This window comes from Esox lucius, chromosome 23, assembly GCF_011004845.1.
Source record: "Esox lucius isolate fEsoLuc1 chromosome 23, fEsoLuc1.pri, whole genome shotgun sequence".
NCBI classification, from domain to species: Eukaryota; Metazoa; Chordata; class Actinopteri; order Esociformes; family Esocidae; genus Esox; species Esox lucius.
In genome coordinates, this window is record NC_047591.1 from 24077629 (window position 1) to 24102371 (window position 24743).

General features: G+C 42.2%; 3 protein-coding genes across 4 annotated transcripts; 1 reads left to right on the forward strand and 2 right to left on the reverse strand.

Annotated features, from left to right (window-relative positions):
- Positions 1-37: 37 nt before the first annotated feature.
- Positions 38-2794, reverse strand: inip (ints3 and nabp interacting protein). Of its 2 annotated transcripts, none has more exons than XM_010887591.4 (5): positions 2630-2794; positions 2497-2538; positions 2211-2310; positions 1947-2037; positions 38-1199 (listed from the first exon to the last, which is right to left on the reverse strand). In XM_010887591.4, the coding sequence occupies exons 2-5, from the start codon at positions 2519-2521 to the stop codon at positions 1092-1094; spliced, it is 324 nt and encodes a 107-aa protein (XP_010885893.1). In that variant the 5' UTR covers positions 2522-2538; positions 2630-2794; the 3' UTR covers positions 38-1091. The 2 variants fall into 2 exon arrangements, with proteins under 2 accessions (XP_010885893.1, XP_010885894.1); XM_010887592.4 differs by having other exon boundaries at positions 2740-2765.
- A 90-nt stretch (positions 2795-2884) lies between these two features.
- On the forward strand, positions 2885-15713 carry snx30 (sorting nexin family member 30). The gene is made up of 8 exons (XM_010887587.5): positions 2885-3173; positions 5932-6120; positions 8446-8715; positions 9285-9474; positions 9774-9973; positions 11651-11746; positions 12296-12448; positions 12907-15713. The coding sequence occupies exons 1-8, from the start codon at positions 3021-3023 to the stop codon at positions 12988-12990; spliced, it is 1335 nt and encodes a 444-aa protein (XP_010885889.4). The 5' UTR covers positions 2885-3020; the 3' UTR covers positions 12991-15713.
- On the reverse strand, positions 15684-24087 carry LOC105020486 (thymic stromal cotransporter homolog). The gene is made up of 6 exons (XM_029117001.2): positions 23619-24087; positions 22906-23490; positions 21913-22084; positions 18729-18812; positions 17070-17226; positions 15684-16860 (listed from the first exon to the last, which is right to left on the reverse strand). Exons 1-6 carry the CDS (start codon positions 23859-23861, stop codon positions 16803-16805), a joined length of 1299 nt encoding a protein of 432 aa, XP_028972834.1. The 5' UTR covers positions 23862-24087; the 3' UTR covers positions 15684-16802.
- Between the last annotated feature and the right edge of the window lie 656 nt (positions 24088-24743).

Here is a 24743-nt window from a genome sequence, read left to right on the forward strand (position 1 = left end):
ATCCTTTGGATTTGACAAGTAAAGGTCAGCATGTTGCTTTGGTTGACTTGGTCTTTATTGCCTTTATTTATACATTTTATTAATTACAAAAACTACAACAAATTGTTTTTGACTCATTTGAAAACCACATGATTTGGTACACTGTACCACATAGACAAATAATATGACCTTTATTCTCAACAAACAATCCAAGGCCTTGTTCCACACATCCTAGAGAGTAACTTGTAACAAAGCTTCTGTGTTGTCGTTTGTTATGGCCTCAGCTCTGGTGTGATGTTTCCCTGAGGTACAGATTTAGGATCAGTTTCCCTTCCCAATCCTACCTTCACCATTAGTGGAGATGCTAAACGCTAAACTGACCCATGATCTGCTTCTAGGACAACCCTGGTCCACAGGCCTCCAAGCCTGATCTGTGGGTTGAGGGCCTAATTGTAACACTGCCAGAGAAGAAACAAAGCATTCTATCACTTCTGACCAGATCATTTCCACATGATTCTACATGCTGAATTGTCATTATTCAAAAACATCCAGCAGGTGATGGGAAACAAACCACATGCTGCTTTTAGACATTCTCTTTTCTTTTCAAAAAGATTGTTCACCCCAATCACAAAAAGGTACAGTAAAAGCTGTCTATGGACATGGTATGATTGCAATTCATGCCTTTAGTTTTATTACCCTAACACTGTTTATAAATGCTAGCATTTTATCATATGGCACAAATCCCTCTCCGAACCTGGTAATGATAATGTTATTAGCACGTCATCATTATTAACATCATCATTATCCAATAATGCATACGTATCTAAAAAAGCATTGTTTCTTAAACTGTGAAAAAATTAATAATATCCATACCATAACTTTGGGTAACAAATCCTATTTAAGTTATGGTACCAATATTATAATGTTACACTTGATTTTTTTCACGATCAAATATTCTGTAAGCGAGTTTGTTTAGTCTCCCAATAAATGACGGACCCTTTCAGATGGCTTGAACATGATTCATGAAACTAAGCATACTAAATCTAGTCAATAGACTACACACAAGGTAAGGAACCCAAAATTTAATTTTGAAATCTGACAAATTAGGTCCATTATTCAGCCAGGGTAGGGGGGTCTATTCGTGGCAGTACAGGGAGGATGAGGTTCCCAAAGGAGGAGTCTTGAGTAATGAAGAAACCTGAGGAGTGTGCATGGGCGTGCTGCAACAGAAACACAAGGCAGATTCCTCCATAGATTACATGTAGTCAGAACAACTCTATGCATTACACATTATGTAGGAAGACGGTACTCTCAGATAGTCTGAATGGTGAACAATAAACACGTATTTGAAAGGTGAAACACGTTTCGTTGCGCTGGCTATGCACTGTAGCACACTGAGGGTTAACCGAACCCGAACTGAATTTGAAATGAAACAATGGTTAAGATACTGACGGTTAGTTTGAATTTAAGGGGATTTACATCCATCAACGGTGTAGAAATTACAGCCCTTTTTATACGTTGGCCCCCAGACGTCACCAGACGCTGGGTATATTCCCTGCTGATACTCTGCCAGGCCTGTACTGTAGCCATCTTTAATTCCTGTTTGTTTTTAAACACTGTCTAAATCCATTTTGTTATCCACGGGCCCACTTATGGACTGCAATGCATATTATACAATGTTAATTCATTTGCCCTTCGATGGTCAGATGGGGACTATATTGAAGGTTAGGGTCTCATACCACAAGGTTCGTAGAGTTTCTGTCGGAGTCCATCAAACACCTGACCCGATCGTCTACACTACCTCTGCTCAACAGCACACACGTGCATTATTCCCATATATAATATAAAGGGACACATACATACACACACACAAAAATAACATTACTGTAAATACTATGCATTATCAGTGTTGACATTGTCAATATACAAACAATAATGCTTGAAAAGAAATGTGAGAAAGACTTCACCTGTAGTGCTGCTTTTTGCTGAGCAGCAATGTGCTGTTGTTCAGCGTGATCTCTAAAGTCTTTATTCTGGGTTGGTCTGGAAAGGGGAATGCTGGTGAAGAGAGAGATGGAGGGATAAGAGTCAGACATGCACACCAAATTACACTCTATTCCCCTTAGGTGCAATACTTTTGACTTGAACACAGTGCTATAGTATTACAACATTGACAAAGGTTTATTCAACGGACAAATCCCACTAAATAGGTTAAATCTTGCTTCTAATACCTTGCGCCAGGGTTATTCAGTGATGAGTTTTGTATCAATAGTCTTTTCTGTTTGTCTAGCTCAGCCAATATTGCAACGCGATGGGTCTTGTTCTGGAATCCTGATGAGAGAACATGTAAGTGTTAAAAGTTTATTGTTTCGTCGTTACCAGGTCCACCTCTCTCTTGTCCAGTTGGTTACGTGCAGTTTGCTAATGCTGATAGTTCAGGAAGACACATCATAGGCAAACTAGCAAGCAGCACCTAACGCTCTGGGCGAGATCTTTGCCGATTGCTATTTTACTTACCCCCTCCAGGTGCAGGTGAGGCCATAGCAGAGTGATTACAGCCTATACAATACAATAAATAAAAGTATCACAGGACTAGTTAACTAACCAGTTACAATGCCACATTAGCACGACCGCCAGGGAAAGAACTTACTATGGTTTTCCTTGAAGGGCTAATGTGCTGTAGACAACTATATAGCCAGCTACGTAACTTTAAAAAAGTTATAATGTATTCAACTTATATCTAAATTATTTTGTACATACAAAAAAGGACAATGCTACCGCGTTTATCATAATACTCAGGTGCATCAACCGGTATCAACAACAGTCACGTGACCAAAATCATTTTACTACTTCCGGTACTGATGTTGTACTTCCGAGACTGCGTGGTGCGAGTCAGCTGACAGCTGTTTGGCTGCCGCCAGCGGGTCCAGCAGTGTTAGGTACACGGGATTGGATATAATCACTAAACAAGCCTTCCTCCAGGCCAACAAACGTTGATATCTCGAGGAAAATTCGTTCTCAGTTTCCACTTCGCTTGCACAATGAGTACCGTCACACCCAAATCGTTAGCATCGTCGGGTCAAAAGCCTATTCAAGAGATTTGCCACCCGCTCGGAGCCGAGGAGGCAGCGTCAGCCGGAGTCCTCACACCCAGTCCAGATGTCGGAAACACCACAAGCAGCATCGGGGAGAAGGTATCGAGATCATATAGATATGATTTGTAGATGAACTAGCTAGATCGCCGGCTGTTTTGGGTCTTATTCCATGCATCCATGAAGATGATGATAAATAGCCTAACATTTGTTAGTAACCCACACGTCAAATGTTCTGTAAATGTTTTCTGAATTCTCAGGTGCTCGGTCTCTTTTTAAATACCCTGTACTTGTAATGTGTACAACAGCAGTGTGTACAGTCTCTCTTGTATACAATAAACCTTAGTATGACAGTGTTGGGACAGTTATTGTCTTAAAAAACCTGAAACCTGAAAGTCTATAAGCCAAAAACTACTGGTACTTGAGTAGATGTACCAGTTTTACTCTGTAACGAATCCCTGACAAATTCATGTCACAGGCCAGCAGTTTGGAATAGAAGATGACAGTCATGTGTAAGCTGATACAACTTTATACCAGGCCTAAATAACAAAATCCACACTAAAAACCATACTTCTTAGTCTTCTTAACTAGCAGAGACACGTCATAAATACTGAAAGCACACAACCATTTGGATTTTGGGTAAGATCATTAATATGTAGACTGTTATATGCTGCTTTATATTGGGATGTCAATATGTCACCCTCTGCCAAATGGCTGACAATAGGTCTGTGTTCTCCCCAAAGACATCTTCTCATACCCAGGATTCCACTCTATGGGAACTGTGTGTTGTACACAACCGGTTGTACCATTCTTCTGCATTTGAGTCATTTAGCAGATGTTCCTTCCAGAGTGAGTTACAATATGTGTGGTAATCTTAAGATAGTTAGGTTAGACCACTGCATATTTAATTTTATTTTTTGTATTGGTACATTACAAGTACATGTTCCCCCAACATAGTGTGTAGCCTTTTTGTCTCCATTTTTATATAATTTTTGTAAATTATTTTTGACCAAGCAATTATTCTAGTTTTATTTAGCTCATGCTCCAAGTTCCAGCTCAGCAGGATTGCAGTCTGCCTTTATTAGTTAGGAGCCATTGGCAGGTAAATCACTCATAGTGGATCATTCCTTAACAGCACCCAAATCCTCTCATTTCAGATCAGCTCTAACAAATATATGTGGACATTTCTGAGTGTTCGTGATACCAATTAGTCCCCAAAATATCCAGATCGGGCTGCTTGTGTAGCCACACCCTTACCTCACAATGTTGACCCAGGGTGCATTCTGGGAGCAATTTGAGACCGGAATGTGTGACACAGGCCTTGTGATTTACATGGAGCCATTATAGTTTATTGTACGCTTAATATTAACCCCCGCTGTTTCTGGAAACTAAAGAGGATTCCTCGATCTAGTAAATATTCTCAGCATGGACAGCCAGAGCCTCCCCTTTCTTCGTAAACTGAGTCCGAAATGGCAGACTTTTATTTGTAGTGCTCATCTTTAATACAGGACCTTATGGCGAATGGGGCTGTGGTCAAAAGTGGAATATGAAGCCATTTGGGTTGCAGACTAATCATATTTAAATATATTCATCCTTCCTCCAATGAAGTGTTTAGATAAGACATCGCATTACCTCTTTTATCATTATGACATGGTTAAGAGACGATATGGCACTACGATGGCCAGGGCCTTGGCTGAGGATGACCATATCCTGCTGCCTCATTGGCTGAGGATGACCATATCCTGCTGCCTCATTGGCTGAGGATGACCATATCCTGCTGCCTCATTGGCTGAGGATGACCATATCCTGCTGCCTCATTGGTTACAGTCAGATCCACTGCTCTTTCAGCAACAACTCTCCTCTTTTACCACGTTTCTGTCCCAAAAAAGCTTAAAATGCCTGAATATTCAGACCCCTTTATTTGTTTTTATTGTAAATTGTTATTGGTTAAATAGATCTACGCACAATACCTGATAATGACAAAAAATTACGTTTTTAGAAACTTGGGCCAGTTTTTGGAAAACGGAAATATCTCATGCACAAAAGCCTGTAACAAAACAACGTGGAGAAATTGAAGTGGTCTGAATACTTTCCAAAGGAACTGTATCTTTAAAAATAAAATAAAAAAGCAGCAACCACAAAGTTTATTCAGATTCCCATTCACTTTTGCCAAAGTAACAGCTACTCTCTCTATTGGGTCCCGACAGTAAGAAAACACTTTTTAATGCAGCTTTCTGTTCCAGTATATATGCACTTTTTCACTTTCACTTCTCATATTTAAAGCAATTTTCAGTTCAGGAAAAAATCTTGTAGCTGTGCTGAGGCTGGGCAGGCTACCAGGAAACTGCTGTCACTGTTTCCAGCTTGCAGCAGTAGCAGCTCTGTCAAACGAAGCCTGTATTTAGGCTTGCATTGCAAAATCCTTCACATCCTCACCACCATTACAAGGCGGTTTTGATACCGTGATACAGTTGAAACTCTTGACACACCAGAGCACTGAGATGTGATCTTTTAATCAGATGCAATGTTTGCATAGTGTTCTGAAATGGCCGTATGCTTGAAGACCTGTACTGCCTGTACGGTGTAAATGTGCATCAAAGGCGGTAGCACAGACCACTGGAGCTCCCTAGGCCTCCCTAGGCCTCCCTAGGCCTCCCTAGGTGCTGGTATTAGGTGGTTGGGACCGGAGCCTCGCCAGTGTTAGGTGGCTGGTCGTGTTGAGGGAAAGGCCAAGCTAAAGAGGCATGTGAGGTGGGCTGCTGTGAGGAAATTGAGAATAGGGTCCATAATCCCCATATAGGGCACAACTTTAGACCAGGACCTCCATGGTACTGACTGTCTACCTGTTTCATGTTGCTAGGACTTGAGTCTGCCCAATGGGACGCCTGTGGAGACGTCTAGTCCCGCCTCCTCGTCCTCCCTCCTAAACCGCCTGCAGCTGGATGATGACCTGGACGGGGAAACCCGTGACCTCTTTGTAACTGTTGACGACCCCAGGAAACACGTTTCCACCATGGAAACATACATCACCTACAGGGTGGCAACTAAGGTAGGTTCACCCCAGGCCTAGCATATCGGCCCCAGGTACCTGTCCCTGCTCTAACATGTGGAATATTATTATCAGGGTGTTTTGTTGGACCTTTCCCTGCTCTAACATGTGGAGTATTATTATCAGGGTGTTTTGTTGGACCTGTCCCTGCTGTAACATGTGGAATATTATTATCTGGGTGTTTTATTATTCCAATTGGACTCTTAATATCTCACCCGGCACAGCCAGAAGAGGACTGGTCACCCCTCTGAGCCTGGGTCCTCTCTAGGTTTCTTCCTAAAATTCAACCTTCTTAGGGAGTTTTTCCTAGCCACTGAAATTCAACACTACTGTTGTTTGCTCCTTGGGGTTTAAGGCCGGGTGTCTCTGTAAAGCACTTTGTGACAACTGCTGTTGTAAAAAGGGCTTTATAAATACATTTGATTGATTGATTGATTGATTGATTTTGTTGGACCTGTCCCTGCTGTAACATGTGGAGTATTATTATCAGGGTGTTTTGTTGGACCTGTCCCTGCTCTATCACGTGGAATATTATTATCAGGGTGTTTTGTTGGACCTGTCCCTGCTCTAACACGTGGAATATTATTGTCAGGGTGTTTTGTTGTCATTGGGCCCCGTATCCACAGTAACGGTTCAGGGTCAGTCAGAAAAACAGCTTTGGCCTGCGTCCTGAAATGGCCCCCTATTCCTTATCTAGTGCACTATTTTGTAACCAATCCTCAGAGCTCTGGTCTAAAGTAGTGAACTTTATAGAATATAGGTCCCATTTAGTGATGTTTAGTGATGTTAATCACTGCCCAGATGATGGAAAATGTACTGTTGTTGATGGACTGTATCATAGCAACGCTTCTGTGTTTTTAGTAAGGGTCAAAGGTCTGCGTCTCTTTTGCTAACAGCTCAGAGGAACTCTCATGCCAAACCGTGTCCACGCTTCAATCAATCATATTTATTTATAAAGCCCTTTTAACATCAGCAGTTGTCACAAAGTGCTTTTACAAAACACCCAGCCTGAAACCCCATGGAGCAAGCAACTACAATGTTGAAGCTGAAATTTAGGAATAAACCTATAGAGGAACCAGGCTCTGAGGGGTGACCAGTCCTCTTCTGGCTGTGCCGGGTGAACATTTTAAGAGGACAAGTTGTAATAATTAATAAATGCATTTGGGCTGTGTCCAGAGTCCGAAGCATGACCAGATGGACAAGGACAGGGACAACCCAGGGGGGGTGGGTCAGCCGACTGGCCGCTGGAATCATCAGGATCGTCTTGATCTGCAACACAACCAGGAGGACTTTGGACAGGGGCAGCAACGGGTCTTTAGGGCCTGGTACTCGGGGGGGGGGGTATGGGCCAAAACCTCATGTCCTCCAAAGTTTAAACAGAGCAGGAGACATGAAACATTTAGAGAGTGCATTCCTTACTGACACCGAGGCCCCTTCCAGGGGGATTCAGGGCTTCTGTATAGTGGTTTACTATCTCAGAGTTTGAAGACTTCATGCTAGGTGTTTATAATGCACATCGTTTCCAGTTTTACCTGATGGCCAAGTAACACTGGACTTCCTTTACTGTGGAATGCTCAACAATAACACTGTAATTCCTTTACTGTTGAATACTCTGGCATTAACACTGTAATTCTTGCTTTGTGAAGGAAGTGGAGCACCGTACAGGGTAATCCATTAACTTGGAGAACTTTCTACAGGATCGGAGAAAATAGGGTCTTCTACAGTAGCTTTGACTGGATCATTGAACCAAATGCACGTTATCAATTCATTCTTGAATAGCATTGTATGGAACCAGTTTCTAATATATTTTAACCTTTAACTTTTTAACAAAGTTTCCAGTCTGTGGTTTTACAGTTCAAACAGATCAGTACCCATATGGCTACAGCTTTTAAAGTTAAACAGTAGTTAATCTGGTTGGGAGGTTGTGCTTGCGATTGTAATGCATCATTTCCTTGTGCTTTCTCTGGGTTGGGGTTAGGTAAGTGGAATCTAGACGCTTACTCTGGGTTGGGGTTAGGTAAGTGGAATCTAGACGCTTACTCTGGGTTGGGGTTAGGTAAGTGGAATCTAGACGCTTACTCTGGGTTGGGGTTAGGTAAGTGTAACCTAGATGCTTTCTCTGGGTTGGGGTTAGGTAAGTGGAACCTAGATGCTTTCTCTGGGTTGGGGTTAGGTAAGTGGAATCTAGATGCTTACTCTGGGTTGGGGTTAGGTAAGTGGAACCTAGATGCTTACTCTGGGTTGGGGTTAGGTAAGTGGAACCTAGATGCTTTCTCTGGGTTGGGGTTAGGTAACAGTGTAACCTACCTCCGTCTCTGTCCTCAGACCACGCGGGTGGAGTTCGATCTACCGGAGTACTCCGTAAGACGGCGCTACCAGGACTTCGACTGGCTCAGGTCCAGACTGGAGGACAGCCAGCCGACACATCTCATCCCCCCCCTCCCAGAGAAGTTTGTGATGAAGGGTGTGGTGGACCGCTTCTCTGAAGAGTTTGTGGAGACGAGGAGGAAGGCTCTGGATAAGTTCCTGAAGAGAGTGGCCGATCACCCAGTGCTTTCCTTCAACGAGCATTTAAATGCCTTTCTCTCTGCCAAGGTGTGTCAGGATGGGAGAGATCGGGGTTTTCACTTGACACCCTGACAGGATATTTAGAAAAGTTTTCAAGGGACAATGAGTAGCTGAAACAATGACCAAGTGTTGTCCTCACCCCTCGTAATAAGCTGAAGGACAGTGCTGGAGAAATGTAACCATTCAAACTTGTCCTATGGATGCTAGGACTGACCAAGTAAAACATGCTTAACTTGGTTTTCTATGGCAGTTGATATATTTATACGTTTTATACGTCAATAGTTTCTAGGTCCAAAAATGTATTTGGCAACAAGGCATTGGCCGTTTCAGGAGTCTCCAATGGAAGCTACAACATTGTATGTGGTGTTTGTGTGTAGATAACCTATGTTTATCTGTTTGTGTGTAGATAACCTATGTTTATCTGTTTGTGTGTAGATAACCTATGTTTATCTGTTTGTGTGTAGATAACCTATGTTTATCTGTTTGTGTGTAGATAACCTATGTTTATCTGTTTGTGTGTAGATAACCTATGTTTATCTGTTTGTGTGTAGATAACCTATGTTTATCTGTTTGTGTGTGCCTGTTTGTGTCTGTAGGACCTGAACAAGAGACAAGGTCTGGCTCTACTCACTAAGATGGGGGAGTCTGTGAAGTACGTGACCGGAGGTTACAAACTGAGGGCCAGACCCATGGAGTTTGCTGCTATGGGAGACTACCTGGATATGTTCACTCAGAAGCTAGGAACTATCGACAGGATAGCACAGAGGATTATTAAAGAACAGTCAGGTAAATAGATGTTGGGTTGGTTCTAGCTCATCTGTTCTGTCTCACTGCTTCAATACTCCGTGCCTGGACTGTAGCCATGACTCTGTACTTTAATCTGTTAAGGCCGGTCTGCTCTCTGTCTCTCTTTTTCCTCCTTTCTCTCTCTCCCCTCCATCACACTCTCACAAATTCAATATCAGTTACATTTAAAGGATTTTGTTTGTACGGGAGAAATGTTGTCCACATTGCTAGGGCAACTGTGAAATAAGAAAGATATCGTAATAAGTGGAAGGAAAAGTCCTGACTGTGGGTCCCTCTAGAGTACCTGGTGGAACTGCGTGAGTACGCTCCAGTCTACACCACCTGGGCGGCTTCGGAGGCGGCGCTACAGGAGCCTCTGGAGGGCGTAGCCGGCTGCCTGGCAAGCTGCTCCGGTGCCCTGGACGAACTCACTGAGGACATGAGCGAGGACTTCCTCCCCGTCCTCAGAGAATACGTTCTCTACGTCGAGTCCATGAAGGTAAAGTACACGATTCAGGCTGTGGAATGTCATTAAGGAGGTAGTGTTTCAGGGGTTTTAGGAGTATGGGGAATGGACTCCTTTTTTTGGATATCATACAGGAGAGGTCTAATGACCAGGTAGATATTGTGGTGCTTTGTTCTGTGGATTGTAGGCATACTTTCCAGAGTTAGGATTTCTGTTTAGAGGCTCCACATGGCTTTGTGCTACTTTGTGGTCTGCCCTATGGGGAAATACAGGGACTTTGTGAATAGTGTTGTCATTTCCTAAATGGTGAAACCAGTCTTGCTCAACTCATGGCGAAATATCTGATCTGACTCTCATACTAACATAGCGGCTTAATCATCCTCAGCTTCCAATTGGCTCATTAATTCCCACTCCTCTGCATATACTTTTTTCAGGTTGTTGTTATAAATGAGAATGTTCTCAGTCAATTTATGTGGTAAAAAATGGGGAGATGAACACTATATCCACAAAAACCCTAAAATGAATGCTATTAATCTGTACTTTATTTCAAATACAAAAATTTGGAGTATAGTGCCAAAATATTCTCTGATCTGATAATTGAACTTTTAGGCATGAACTTTTAGGCAGGGACTGGGAGACTGGCCACGAATGAGGGAAAGATAAACAGAGCAAAAGAATCTGAGAGGTCCTTGAAGAAAAAACAGATTCAGAGTGCCTCAGACTGGGGAGATTCAGAGGACCTGAGACTGGGGTGAAGATTCATCTCTCAGCATGACCTGCAAGCACACAGCCAAGACAATTCTGGAGTGGCTTCGGGACTAGTGTGTGAATATCCTTGAGTGGCCCAGTTAAAACCCGGACTTGAACCCCACTGAACATCTGTGGTGAGCCCTGAAGATCACAGTTCGCTGACACTCTCCATCCAATCTGACAGCTGGAGATGATCTACCAGGAAGAATAGAAGAAACTTAAGCTCAAATCCAACTGTGCAAAGCTGATAGAGGCAAAAATTCTTGAATACATTTTTACTGATCAAGAGAGGCTTCACATAATGAATATTTGTATGTATTTCATATACAGCCAATAGGAGATGAAACACTAAATAAAATATATCAATAGGGTGTTTTATTCAACATAAAATCAGAGTTGTAACTCATGACATTCTGGTTAAGTATGGTTAAAAATATATGTTTTGCTGTGAGAGAATAATAAGAGATATAATATTTGCAAACATATAGTGATTAGAGGACGGCCTTAAGGCTAGTCCAGTCTGGACAAAACATTTATTATTTTTATTATTTGAAGACATAAGGAAAGACAGCCTTTTTGTCTCATCACATGGAGTGCAGGGAGAGAAAGGTTAGATGAAGAACCTGTTGTCCTGGCTGCAGCCAAGTCTCCTGATGAGCTCCGATCTGACATACAGACTGCCAAGGAACCAAACTGACAACACATCAGGATGTCTTACTTCTCCTTTACTGATAAATACTTTTACTGACGAGTAAAGTTTTTGTTGATAACCGAGAATAAAGAGCGGAGCTTTCAAGGTTTCCTCCAGAACCGGAATGTAGTGTTCTTTTCATTTTGAAATGTGTATATTATTATTATTACTGGAGATGCATCTGGTGTTTTGGTCAGACGTGTGTGTTTATAACTTTCTTCAGATGTGTGTTTATATCTTATATTTGGCATCTGGTCCTCTCTTCTCAGTCGGTTCTAAAGAAGAGAGACAACGTCCAGGCAGAATACGAGGCCAAACTGGAAGCTGTTGCCTTCAGAAAAGAAGAGAGAACGACTGCAGCAGCCGTGAGTCTGCTCAACACCCCATGGACCCTGGCCAAACGTAGGGCCTAGTGGATAGGCCGCCATTTAGGACTCGGTGTGAGAGCCTTAGTTGTCTACCGCAGTGTCTCTAATGCAGTTTCTTAACACTGAGGAGGCTGAACATTGAAGCCATCGTTGAACGGACAGTAATGATGAGACTAGTGGGCCCCTGGTCTGTTATGGCAGTTACCCAGCTTTAACCATCACAGTGGTGTGCTATCAATGCTAATGATAATGTTTCTGCTTTTCCTCACAATCCTGGTCCCTCCTTTTAGTGTGGTGCTATTTCCATTTTAACCAAGCATTTAGAGTGGAGTAGTGTGTCCATAGCGCCCCTCTAAAAACAATGTGTTTTGTAGTTTATCCATAGTTCCATGCTCAGAACTCTGTTCCTTGCTGTTTTCCCATAGTTCCATTCTCAGAACTCTGTTCCTTGCAGATTACCCATAGTTCCATGCTCAGAACTCTGTTCTTTGCAGTTTACCCATAGTTCCATGCTTAGAGCTGTTGCCTGTCTGGTCCCTGCATCAGGTGCCTACAGATGTGGAGAAGTGCCAGGATAGAGTGGAGTGTTTCAACGCTGATCTGAAAGCAGACTGGGACCGCTGGCAGAACAACAAAAGACAAGACTTCAGACAGCTTCTCACTGGCATGGCCGACCACAACATTCATTACTACGAGAAGGTAACAGAACTACATAGTGTGATGATGGTAGTAAATCACGTAAAGCATAAAATGAGGACAGTGTACCGAAAACAGGATTAAGGCAACAGACAACAACCTAATTAAAATAGAAAAGGAAAGCTACATCGTTTAGCAGGAGCTGAGTCAGGGCTGAGCTAACCTTTGTCCTGTACAGCCAGCCATAGTTGTAGTTCAACACTCAAATGTTTAGAACAGGATGAAAAGAAGAAGTGATTAGTGGTTTATAGTGTATTTTTTGGTGTAACCCGGGCTGTGAGGGGAGTGTCTCAGCTCTCCTCTAGATCCGCCCTGGAAACCCATGTCAGTGAACCGCGTGTTACTAGGCAACAACAAGATTCCATTCTCACAAGTCATCAGAGTTTAATATGAGACGAACACAGAATGTGTCCTGCTTCGTTGATGGTGTCTGAGTCTGTACCTGTTTCTCTGGGTCTCAGTGCCTTGCAGCCTGGGAGTCCGTTATGCCACTACTACAGGACCCACAGTCACCGGAGGCCAGGAGCGATTCAGAGAAAGACTGAGATTAGGTGTCTGGACGACGCTTGGCCGAGGACGTTACATCGCCAACATTCCTCACATGAGATACCAGTGTTACATACAGACACATCCTGAAAGGGGCTCAGCCAAGGAAACTGGCTTTTAGGGCCAGATACCGAAGTCTTAGTTGTTTTGGTGTTCCTGTTTTTGAAACGCATCCTCCCATCCTGGCTATGAAGGCGGAGACATGGGGCCGTGTGGACAGAAGGGTGTGTTCTGTTCCTCGTTGCACAGCACCTCGTCGCACGAACTAACAACCAAACGGACCGAAACTGGGAGGAAAGGGCGACCTGAAGCTTCAGCTGCTAAATGCTTTACTGTAGAGATCCCACGACCTGTCTGGCCAAGAAGCTTTCTGTCACACCCACCAGCCCAAGGATCACTGAATGGAGCCAGCTGACGTCTCTGGAAAACTAACATGTATAGCTTTTCATCTGTTTGGAGTTTTCTAATCTGTTGAATGATTGGTTGCCAATGTGCTTTTTGTAAACAATGCAGATCTTTGATGGAATTTGATTCCGAAGTGTAATGGACTTTTGGAGCAGCCTGGAGAGCACAGCAGCAGCGTCCGTTCAAGGTCACAACTAATAGAACAGCAGTCCTCTGGCCAAAGATATAAGGGACTGTACAATGTGTGAACTGAGGCTTTCTCATGGATATGTTCCTGGGGGATTCTGTCAAAAGTTGTGCGCTATCCAATAAAGTAAGAAAAGGTATAATTTGGGATTAATAGTATTATAGGGACAGGTGGTCAGAGACAGGTTAAATTCATGAGGTTTTGGTTTGTTTTCTGAGCTCTCGGCTGTATACAGTTACTGTGGAAGTCTGTTTCACATTACTGCGTCTGCAGGGCTATGTTACGATGCAATGTTGTGGCTCATTATCTCTGTGCTCGTCAGGAGGAATACATCCCAAAGGGCTCCCCGTTCCCAACCTAGTGCCCCTGTCAAAGGTAGTGCCCCAGGCCTATAAAGAGTGCCATTTGGGATGCTAGCATTGCTTCCTATGAACGTGACTCATTGTCTCTCTCCTGTGGGCCAAATGCCAGCCTATTCCCTTGATAGTGCACTACTTTTGATCAGGGCTGATGGGAGATTTATATTGGGAAAAGGGCACCTTTTGGCTGCTGACATACTGTTTCCTTGTAATTTTGTTTTATCTAACCATGGAAGTTCTGTAAGTTACTCCTAACAAGGATTTAAGATTCACTTTCAGACTGGAAGAAAGATGGTTATACATGAATATTTGTGTTCTGAAACCTGCACTAAAGAAAACTAATTGCATAATTTTGCTTCTGGAGAAGTTGACTTCGAAAAGCAACTGACTATGAAAATTGCAGCCTTGCTGCCCTCTAGTGGTGGCTGAAGAGAAGTGGGACAGGATAGTCAGCACACCACTGTTTTCCACACATTTAATACTATTGTATTAGGGCTTCAGATGGGAGCTGCCACTGTATTTTTCATTTTGTTTGATATCAATAAGGGGATGTGATTCAAGTGACCATTCACAGGTTGACATTTTTTTAAAAATATTTGTTAAAAGCCTTTAACACTTTGTCTGACCAAATTTTAGTTCAAATTGATTAAATGCAAACATATCACTGAGGAATTGTGTGGTCAGACGTCTGTAGCTGTAAAACAAATTCACTAGGAACCAAACCCATGCCACCGGAACAAAACAGGGATCCTCTTGTTTTCATAGCAAATATCCATTGCAAAATGTTTTGCTACAAAGTGCTCGTATGACCAGACCCCTACAGTGTCACCCAGCACCTGTGCCCTCACAGCCTCTGAGCGCCTTCCCTTTTACCAGTGGTGGGGGGGGTTTCTTCATCAGGCAATTTGAAAGACTCTTGTATTTTATTGTTTTGTACACGTGAATTAATGAAGCTGAAAAGATGAAGGAACCGCCAAAGCTGGTAATTCTAAAAAGAACTCACTTTGTGAAGCAGTTTGTATAGAACGAGTGTGTCAAATCTGTCTGTGCTGCCTGTTTTGCTCCAAGTGGCTTTGCTGCCTGTTTCACTCCACCTGATTTATAATCAGATCCAAAAGCACTCTTGTGCCCAGCGTGTCCATAGTAACAGTCTTTAATTAATGTCCAGGCTGTCAGGGGTGGAGCTGAGGCCAAAAAGTGTGTTCTTCTGTTCTAATCAGGATCTCCCTTAATCTGAAGTGTGTTCTAATGAGCGCACAGAGAGGCTGGATCTTTCTCCTTAAGTAACAGTTATGATTTGGTTGTTTTGCCGTGACCGGCTGTTCTGTCTGTGTATATATCTCGGTGAGTGCCCTATGGACTTGTTGGGGACACCATGTAGGTGTGTCTGGGGAAATTGTGTCACGAATTTCACCGAATTCTCTCTGTAGTGCACTACTTTTGACCCTTGAGAGTAGGGTGTAATTTGGGACAGCGGCTTACTTTTCTATTTCCAAACCCAAATGTTTCTAAACCAAAGGCTGCCTGTCTCTCTCCGGTTCTCCCTCTCTGTCTCTCCTTTTTTTTAGTGTGGGTTGTTTGCTATTGAATCATATGTACATGTTGATGTTGAGATAACACTTTGAATACTAGTGTGTTTGTGGATGTTGTCTTTACCTCAGATGATTTTAGATATTGGACCAATTAAAAGGAATGTATTTAATCTGTACATTAGATTTATTCAAAAAAATATATCATACAATAAAGAACACCATAATGCTGTACAAAATTAGTTCAGCTCTGCTCAGCAAGTTACTCAGTGACAAATATGAAGGCGACATAATTTAAAAAGCTATAATACAATACATTATTGAACAACATATACAATTCAGTACAGTACATTATAAAACAGGTGATTTAAACCCTGAATGCTGATTGGCTGAAATGAGGTGTATGAGGTGGTGTACTGAGGATATAAACAAAAACACAACTGCATTGGTAAGTGGTTTATAGTAACACTAAGGCGCTTCTGTGGTTAGTGGTACAGGACTAATATACCATAATTAACCAAGCAGGTGTTGCCCTTAACCATGGTATATCAGCCATATACCATACACCTAACCCTGCTGACTACCATACACCTACCCCTGCTGACTACCATACACCTAACCCTGCTGACTACCATACACCTAACCCTGCTGACTACCATACACCTAACCCTGCTGACTACCATACACCTAACCCTGCTGACTACCATACACCTACCCCTGCTGACTACCATACACCTACCCCTGCTGACTACCATACACCTACCCCTGCTGACTACCATACACCTAACCCTGCTGACTACCATACACCTAACCCTGCTGACTACCATACACCTACCCCTGCTGACTACCATACACCTAACCCTGCTGACTACCATACACCTAACCCTGCTGACTACCATACACCTAACCCTGCTGACTACCATACACCTAACCCTGCTGACTACCAGCATTGATGACATCCGCAAGAATGTGTCAGTTTGTGTCACGGCCCCTGGATGTCTCTGGGAGACTGCGGTCAAGTTGAACACTGTTTAGGAGTCCATATCTAAGAGGCAGAGGTGCATTAAAATTGCAGTGGCACATGTCAGCTGTCCATCAGTCTTATAGTAGGCATTTTCACAGTGAGAGAGACGATGGGCCACTTCTGGGATCCTCAATGGCATGGCTGTAGGACCCAGACATGCGGCTGCATTGAAATCAACTGGTTACTTGGAAATCTCTGACTTGTGCTTTCAAGACGACTGTGTGAGACAAACAAGGTCAGAACATCAGACAGTCAGACCTGCAGATCACTGATGTCATTATAACTAATGTTTGAGTCCAAAGTCATGTCAGTCCCCGATTATTTTCTCATAACCGTCTTCCCGGCCAGCTCTGCAACCCACAATACTGGAAAAAGAGAGAAAAACAAACCCATTAGGAAATAAAATGTGGACACACTTTACAGCATTGGACCCTATTACTGAGTCATAATGACATGTATAAAATGGAAAGTGTAATTGTATTGTTATTCATTATAACCCTGTTCACTGTTCTTTAGGGTTAAGATATTAGCTGACAGGTATGGTGGCCACGACGGTGATGATGTAATGTCTTACCTGACAGGTATGGTTGCCAGGACGGTGATGATACTGGACAGGGTGAACACAAACCCGGGAAACCAGTCCAGTGTTGCCTGGTAGACCTTGGTGTAGGCTGGAGTGTACACCAAACTGGCAATTTTGAAGGACAGCTGCAGTGAGATAAGGGTGATCCCTGTAAAGATATAATGTTAGCACTGTTTACAGCAGTTCCCTCACAGTGTCAGGAGAGGGTGCTGTTACTACACTGTTGTTGGTGAGGTGAACGCTGGTTAAATGTCTTTACAGTAAAGTATACACCACTGTAATATTTAAGGAGTAGGACAATCCCTGTTGGACTAACTCCATCTACTTGTCGGACTGATGAGAATCCATGATTTAATTGGCGTAACAGTGGACAAAAGTGGACATTCTTGTGCTATGTCCTGTATGGACACACCTGGACATCCTATTACTAGGGATCAAATTCCTTAACTGAAACTTAAGTTGGATATTTTTCATGTATAAAATGCATGGCCATCATGCATTTAAGGGTAGCATATTATTTTGTAATCAATATGTAAAGACTTAAATCTGTTTCCATAGGCCTCATGTCACATTGGTCAGAGGAAATTCAGTATTGCATGGTACATATGGTACAAGACCGTTCTTAAAACAGAAACTGAAGAAAGCAAAACAGGGAAGTGCATGGAAAATATAATCACACCTTGTGTCACAAACAGTACCCTAAACCCTGCAGATAAAAACAGGTTGGTTGTGCACTACATTGGAGCCAGGGCCAGGCCTACCTACACCCGATCTGCCTGTTGCCTGCTTTGTATGGCACGCATCACGACATGACATCTACAGAGGGACACACCCTGACAGTGGCACACTGGACCGAATATCACTAACTAAAGCCTTTAAATGCTACACATTTTATACCCGAAACCAAACCCTGGTCTCACCGAACTGCAAAAAGTCCAGGTGAATGAGAGTTACAAAGGCAAACCTCACTAAAGTCTGCCATTACGCCACTCAACTGACTCATCCAAAACATCCTTTGTCCAAACTTTCTGATTCCTAGGAGACAGATTAAAGGTCAAGATAGGGTGAAATCCTGATGACAGATTAAAGGTTGATTTAGGGTGAAATCCTGATGACAGATTAAAGGTTGATTTAGGGTGAAATCCTGATGACAGATTAAAAGTTGATTTAGGGTGAAATCCTGATGACAGATTGAAGGTTGATTTAGGGTGAAATCCTGATGACAGATTGAAGGTTGATTTAGGGTGAAATCCTGATGACAGATTAAAGGTTGATTTAGGGTGAAATCCTGATGACAGATTAAAGGTTGATTTAGGGTGAAATCCTGATGACAGATTAATGGTTGATTTAGGGTGAAATCCTGATGACAAATTAATGGTTGATTTAGGGTGAAATCCTGATGACAGATTAAAGGTTGATTTAGGGTGAAATCCTGATGACAGATTAAGGGTCAAATTGTAATGAAATTCTGATGGCAGATTAAGACAGGCTTATAGAACTACTATAACAGACAGGCAGACAGGGCTATAGAATTGTTATAACAGACAGGCAGACAGGCCTATAGAACTGTTATAACAGACAGACAGACAGGGCTATAGAACTGTTATAACAGACAGACAGACAGGGTTACAGAACCGTTATAACACATACCATATGATGAGCCGTTGACCTGTTTGGACAGCAGCGCCCTGATTGTGGGCATCGGGATCAAGGCGAACAGGGTCAAGGCCCGAGCTATAAGACAGGCCAGAGTATCAAGACAAACACACCAGAACTCAAGAGTTCCTTTTCTATAATTCAAGGTTTTCATAATTCATATAATTCTTTCATACTGTGTGTCAGTTCTTTCATTCTGTGTCATCTATTATTTTCTTGTTTCCTGTTAAAGGCCAGGATTTAATATCAGCAGAGAATACTGTAGGTATTTTAGCAGTTGAAGGCAGTGTTCAACAGTAACCATGCCTTTAACTGTTAACTGTTTTTTGCCAAAGTTAATGGTTCCTTTGTGGTTTTGTATGAAAGCAGTGAAGAGCAGTTCCCCTAGTCAACTTTCCAGTAACTCAATAACAGTATGAGGAAGTTGGCAGTGCAGTTTTAGAATACTGTACCAGAAGGGGTAAAGATAAAGCATGGTTTTAAATAAATAAGCTGTTGCTGTCTTATAAAAACATGCTATCAAAGAACATTTTGCTGGGTTTCAATTCCTAAATTCTGTGTTTACTGGTTAAACAACTCAGTATTGTGTTCATGTTTGCCTTTCCCTCACTCTGTGTTCAAAGCAACCATTTAAATGTGAATGCACTTTATTTATTCACAATATTATTTATTTTACCAAACACATATAATTCTGAACATAAATCAAATGTGTTGAGGGAGTCTGGTAATATTTGTATGTTTTTGTACAGTACCAAGACCTGTCTGGTATTAATTGTAGGTTTTTATACAGTACCAAGACCAGTCTGGTAGTAATTTAAGGTTTTTATATAGTACCAAGATCTGTCCGGTAGTAAGTGTAGGTTTTTATACAGTACCAAGACCAGAGTTGTAGAAGTTAATGTATTCACATAAAGGTGCATCATCTAGATAGAAATGTACTGTATTAAATGTTTCTTTTATGAATACATTTGAAATGAGACATTGGTTGAATCACTTCTAACACACAGATCTAAATGAAAGGCCAGTCTGGCTGAGTTAACAACTGATTCAGATCACTGGTTGAAAAGCTGATCTGATTGATCAAAATGAATGAATCAGAATTGGGTTGTCTGTGTAAATGTAACCCCTTTCCGAAAAAGTTGAAAAGGAAAGTTTTGAGTGAGGAACAGAAGCGTTCAATTTGCAGTGGTCCCTTAATTTTCTGTTCCTCACTCAAAACCTTCCTTTTCGACCTATTTGGAAAGGAAAAAAAAAGGTACAGTGGTCTCTTAATAGTTCCGGAGCAGTATTTAAAACAGGGTTGCCCAATATACACTGCTTAAAAAATTTCTGGAACACTTAAATCACACATCAGGTCTCGATTAACGAAATGTATTAAAGATCTAAATCTTTGCTGTATATTGTGCTATTTGTTGAGAACGGTCAGTGGAAACCAAAATCACAAAACTGACTGAGGGTTGGATTGAAACTCACACCAAAAACCAAAGTAAACAATTGAAATCACAGGCTGAAAAACTTGAACATCAAGGCTACTTATAATGTGACTCAGTAGTGCATGTCACATGCCTGTATGCACCTACTACAACATCTGGGCATGCTCCTGATGAGAAGGTGGATGGTCTCCTGGGGGAACTCCTCCCAGACCTGGATCAGGGCATCAGTGAGCTCCTGGACAGTCTGTGGTTCTACTTGGCTACATAACGTCCCAGAGGTTCAGGTCTGGGGAACGTGAGGCCCAGTCAATAGCATCAATGCCTTCATCATCCAGGAAATGCCTACACTCTCTGGCCACCCCCAAACCAGTCATGCTGGATGATGTTGCAAGCAGCATAACGTTCACCATGGCTTTCAAATGCTCATTGTGAAACTGCTCTCATCTGTGAAGAGAACGGGGCACTAATTGTGGACATGACAATTCCGGCCTTCTCTGGTGAATGCTAATCTTGCAGCACGGTGCTGGACTGTGAGCACAGGTCCCACTAGAGGACATTAGGCCCTCATGAAGTCTGTTTCTGAAAGTTTGGTTAGAAACATGCACACCAGTTGCCGGCTGGAGGTCATTTTGTAGGGCTCTGGCAGTGCTCCTCCTCCTGCACCTCCTCATACAAAGGAGCAGATACCGGTCCTGCTGCTGGATTGATGCCCTTCTACAGCCACGTCCAGCTCTCCTTGTGTTATGGCCCATCTCCTGGAATCTTCTCCATGCTCTCCTCCAGGCTGTACTGGGAGACACAGAAAACTATCCTGCGACGGCACATATGGATGTGTCATCCTGGAGGAGCTGGACTGCCTGGGCTGCAGGTACTGTCTCATGCTACCAGTAGTGACGAGGACACTAGCAAAACTAAAGAAGATTCAGTCAGGAAGTATATGGAGAGAGCAATTGTCTGTGGCCACCACCTTGAAAACCATTCCCTTTTTGGGGGTTGTCTTGCTGTTGCCTCTCAAGTGCACCTGTTGTCATTTTCATTTGCACCAAAACAGGTGACATTGATTCACAATCACTTATGCTTTTTAAGTGGACAGATTGATATCCCTGAAGTTTAATTGACTTGATAGTATACTGTGATAATTAGTGTTCCCTTAATTTGAAGTTAAGATATTTGGGAAACCGTATGAAACATGCTGCAGCTAAGAGGAAATATGTTTTTTCTCAGTGTTTCAGATAGGAAGGAATAATAAGGTTTACATGCCTGTTAAGATGCCTATTCACTTAGTGTCCTAGCTTTTATTTCTCAGATGCCGCATATTAAAACACAACCTATCTAAATATCAGTCACATTCAGTTCAATGGCATAATTGTTGCGGTTCTGTCTTTTCCCGCTTGTGTGTTTTTTAGACCTTAACCACAGCCACATCTCCTAATGAATAATTTAAGTTTTTTCAATAATGACACATTATCTGATTGATTAGCTGAATAGATTTTCATCAGATATTGTTGTAGGAAGAATTCTCATAACCAAAGCCTGACCTGGATTTAGTTTGGACCATAGCTACTGCAGGGCCAGACTCAATTCAACACGTTTGTTAGTCCCTCCCTTTCTAGCCGTGTGTGTGTGTGTGTGTGCGTGTGTGCGTGCGTGCGTGTGTGCGTGTGTGCGTGTGTGTGTGCGTGCGTGTGTGCTTTAACTGATAATTCAATGTTGTTACCAGAAATGATGAAAACATCATGTCTCACCCAAATAGAACATGTATGTTGCTGTGACAAAAGCCATGAAGTAGATCCCGGCAGCGAAGGACACCATCCCGATGATGATGAGGGTGACATCACTCACCCAACGGGACATCACCATGACGCCAAGGAAGCTTGTCAGGAAGACGACAAACCCAGCAGCGTTACCGTAGCCCACCTGTTCCAATGAGAGGTTTACCCAGAGATCATTAGGTTACAGCTTTAGTTCATAAATCAATAACTCAGGTTGGCCTCTGGGACCAAATAACCCTAGACCCAACCAAGCATCGTAAGAATTACATGCAAATGTACCTACTGCCCCTATCGAATGTAACACCAAATGACCTGAAGTGGCTCAGGTCTCCAAAAGCATCTTGTGTAGTAACCTGGGTAAACCTGCAGACTCTGTTGCCAACAGTTGTGATTTCAAACCCAGGTTGATAAAACCGTTTTGGAAGAATTGTCAGCATTTCAATTAACGAAGTTCAATGACTGATGTAACCCTGTGAATTTGCACTCGCACCTAGCATCTGGTTTAGTCACGGTTGTAAAGCTGCACACTCTGTTGCGTATGTTTGAGTTCAAACTCAGAAACTCAGTGTCAACATTTCAGTTCACAAAGTTGAATGACGGGGAAAATACTTATTTTCCTCTGTTGATTTGAATTCGCAAACATTGGAGCACATCAACCCGTCCCAAACAGAATACCCTTAGAAACCAAAGATCTATTTATAAAGAACAGTGTGCACCACTGCCCCAAGTGGCCATCCCAAATGTAACAAATTATTACTAAGTGTCAAAGGTCTCCTAGAGCATTTCACAGGGGTAAAGTAATAGTTGTGTATTGAAACCAAGGAGCAAACACCTAGGCTGAAAAATGAAGTGCCAAAAACCGCAATTCATAAAATGGCCACTTGTGGCCTGGTACCCAGCCTAAAAATATACATATTGTCTTGTGTTAATCCAAATGAAATAATCCGTGCGTTAGTTTCGACTCACCTGGGTAGCGCTCCAGTTGAGGGGCTCCTTCATCTCAAAAGTCACCAGTATCTCCATCCCTCCTCCGACAGCAACGTCATATAAGATCCCGCTCGCGAAAAGGAGAATAATGTTTAGGATATTCCTGGAGTTTTGCCCGCCCATGAAGCCGTTGGTCTCTTTGCGCTCTTGTGTGCTTAGCGACACGCGTGGCACATAGAAAATAAACGTTGTGTAGAGGAGACACGCAAAGTACAACGCCACACTTAGGCCCACCAGCAATGTTCCTTGTTTGAAGTTTAGGATGTACAACTGAAAAAGGTGCCCAGACGCTAAACTCCCGAAGAGACCGGCTACACCGTAGACCAGCTCAATGCGCATCATTTGGAAAGCGCGGCCCTCCTCCGAGGAAGAGAGCGACACAAGGGCCATGACCCCGGCCCAGTAAGAACAGAAACCCCCGCACAGTCCATGGACCACCACCCCGCCGAACATTGCCTCTATCGGGAGCTCCAACACGATGACCAGGAGAAGGACCACTCTAGAGATCAGGTAGCCAACTAGAGGAATCACTATAGGGATCTTCCGGTACCCACGGTCACCTACCTTATATGAATAAATGAAAGAATTAAATAATTTAAATATCAGAAATATTTAAAACACAAAGATGGTGCAATCTTATCCATGAAGCAGGCTAGGATTACAAGAAAACCCCATGACATACCCATACTAACCTTGGCTAAAATAATTGCTGGCAAGATTGGAACGAATTTCGAAAGCATATTATATGTCATGTAAAAGTTTGACATAGCTTTCTGACGGCTGTCCTCCGTAGGGGTCGAAAAATGCGAATCAGTCGCGTTGGCACATCGATTTTTTACAACCATCTGCAAACCGGTGTCAAAAAATGCGCTGGCAATTTGGGCAAATAGGACAACCGGCTCGATGCGTCCACGCAGTGCCCCCAATGTCAACATGGTAAATCCAGATCCGTAGGCGTATAAAGAAACACTATAACAACATAACTCCAAGAATCGGAGCTGTAGTTCTCTAATCCTGTTACAGAAGCACTGCCTCCTCTCCGAGTCTAACTGACTGAACAGATTTACGTGTTACTAAACACGACATATTCTACCATTCATAACTTATTTCCGTGTTCCAAACAGATCCAGACATTACAAAAGACAGGGCGGGACTGCTACGTCAGTTTTAAAATGTTCGCTCAAAGTTCGAAATTGAAGTGAACTTACAAATTAGAGAATATAATTAGTTCATTCAAAATGGTTTATTTACTAGAACTATTTGGATTTCAAAACATCATAATAATTCGTTCCGGAGCAGTGCCGGCCCGTGGGGTTGTGGGGCCCTAGGCAAGATCATGAAAATTGGCCCCACTCCAGTAAAAAACTGTCATTACAATTTTATGAAGGAAGAAAAAGCACATGAGATGACAATTTCAATATTTAAGTTTATAAATGTTTATTAAGTGTAGCAACAGCCTACATATGAAAAAATATTTACACAATGAAACTCAAATAAATAACATAAAATGTATGAATTGTACATAATAGCTTACATATGAAAAAATATTTATATGAAACTCAAATAAATAAAATAAAATCTATGAATTGTACATAAAAAAAATTATATAAATTATATACACCACTGTTCAATAGTTTTAGATCGGTTAGGATTTTTAATGTTTTTAAAATAACTATTTTCTGCTCACCAAGGCTGCATTAAAAAAATTAAATAAAAAAAACTGTAATATTGTGACATATTATGATAATTTAAAATGACTTTTCTATTTTAATATATTTTAAAATGTAATTTAAAATGCACAGGGCTGCTAGAATCCT

What these genes read in the sequence shown, in the direction of transcription:
- inip (XM_010887591.4), bottom strand. Translation starts at nt 2,521, where the DNA reads ATGGCCTCACCTGCACCTGGAGGGG. An exon ending in CTCACCTGCACCTGGAGGGG is followed by an intron (nt 2,311 to 2,496) that starts GTAAGTAAAATA and finishes TTCTCTCATCAG; the next exon opens with GATTCCAGAACAAGACCCAT. An exon ending in CTGAATAACCCTGGCGCAAG is followed by an intron (nt 2,038 to 2,210) that starts GTATTAGAAGCA and finishes TCTCTTCACCAG; the next exon opens with CATTCCCCTTTCCAGACCAA.
- snx30 (XM_010887587.5), top strand. Translation starts at nt 3,021, where the DNA reads ATGAGTACCGTCACACCCAAATCGTTAGCATCGTCGGGTCAAAAGCCT. An exon ending in ATGCCTTTCTCTCTGCCAAG is followed by an intron (nt 8,716 to 9,284) that starts GTGTGTCAGGAT and finishes TTGTGTCTGTAG; the next exon opens with GACCTGAACAAGAGACAAGG. An exon ending in GATTATTAAAGAACAGTCAG is followed by an intron (nt 9,475 to 9,773) that starts GTAAATAGATGT and finishes GGGTCCCTCTAG; the next exon opens with AGTACCTGGTGGAACTGCGT.
- LOC105020486 (XM_029117001.2), bottom strand. Translation starts at nt 23,861, where the DNA reads ATGTTGACATTGGGGGCACTGCGTGGACGCATCGAGCCGGTTGTCCTA. An exon ending in AACATACATGTTCTATTTGG is followed by an intron (nt 18,813 to 21,912) that starts GTGAGACATGAT and finishes CCTGTCTTATAG; the next exon opens with CTCGGGCCTTGACCCTGTTC. An exon ending in CTGGCAACCATACCTGTCAG is followed by an intron (nt 16,861 to 17,069) that starts GTAAGACATTAC and finishes CTCTTTTTCCAG; the next exon opens with TATTGTGGGTTGCAGAGCTG.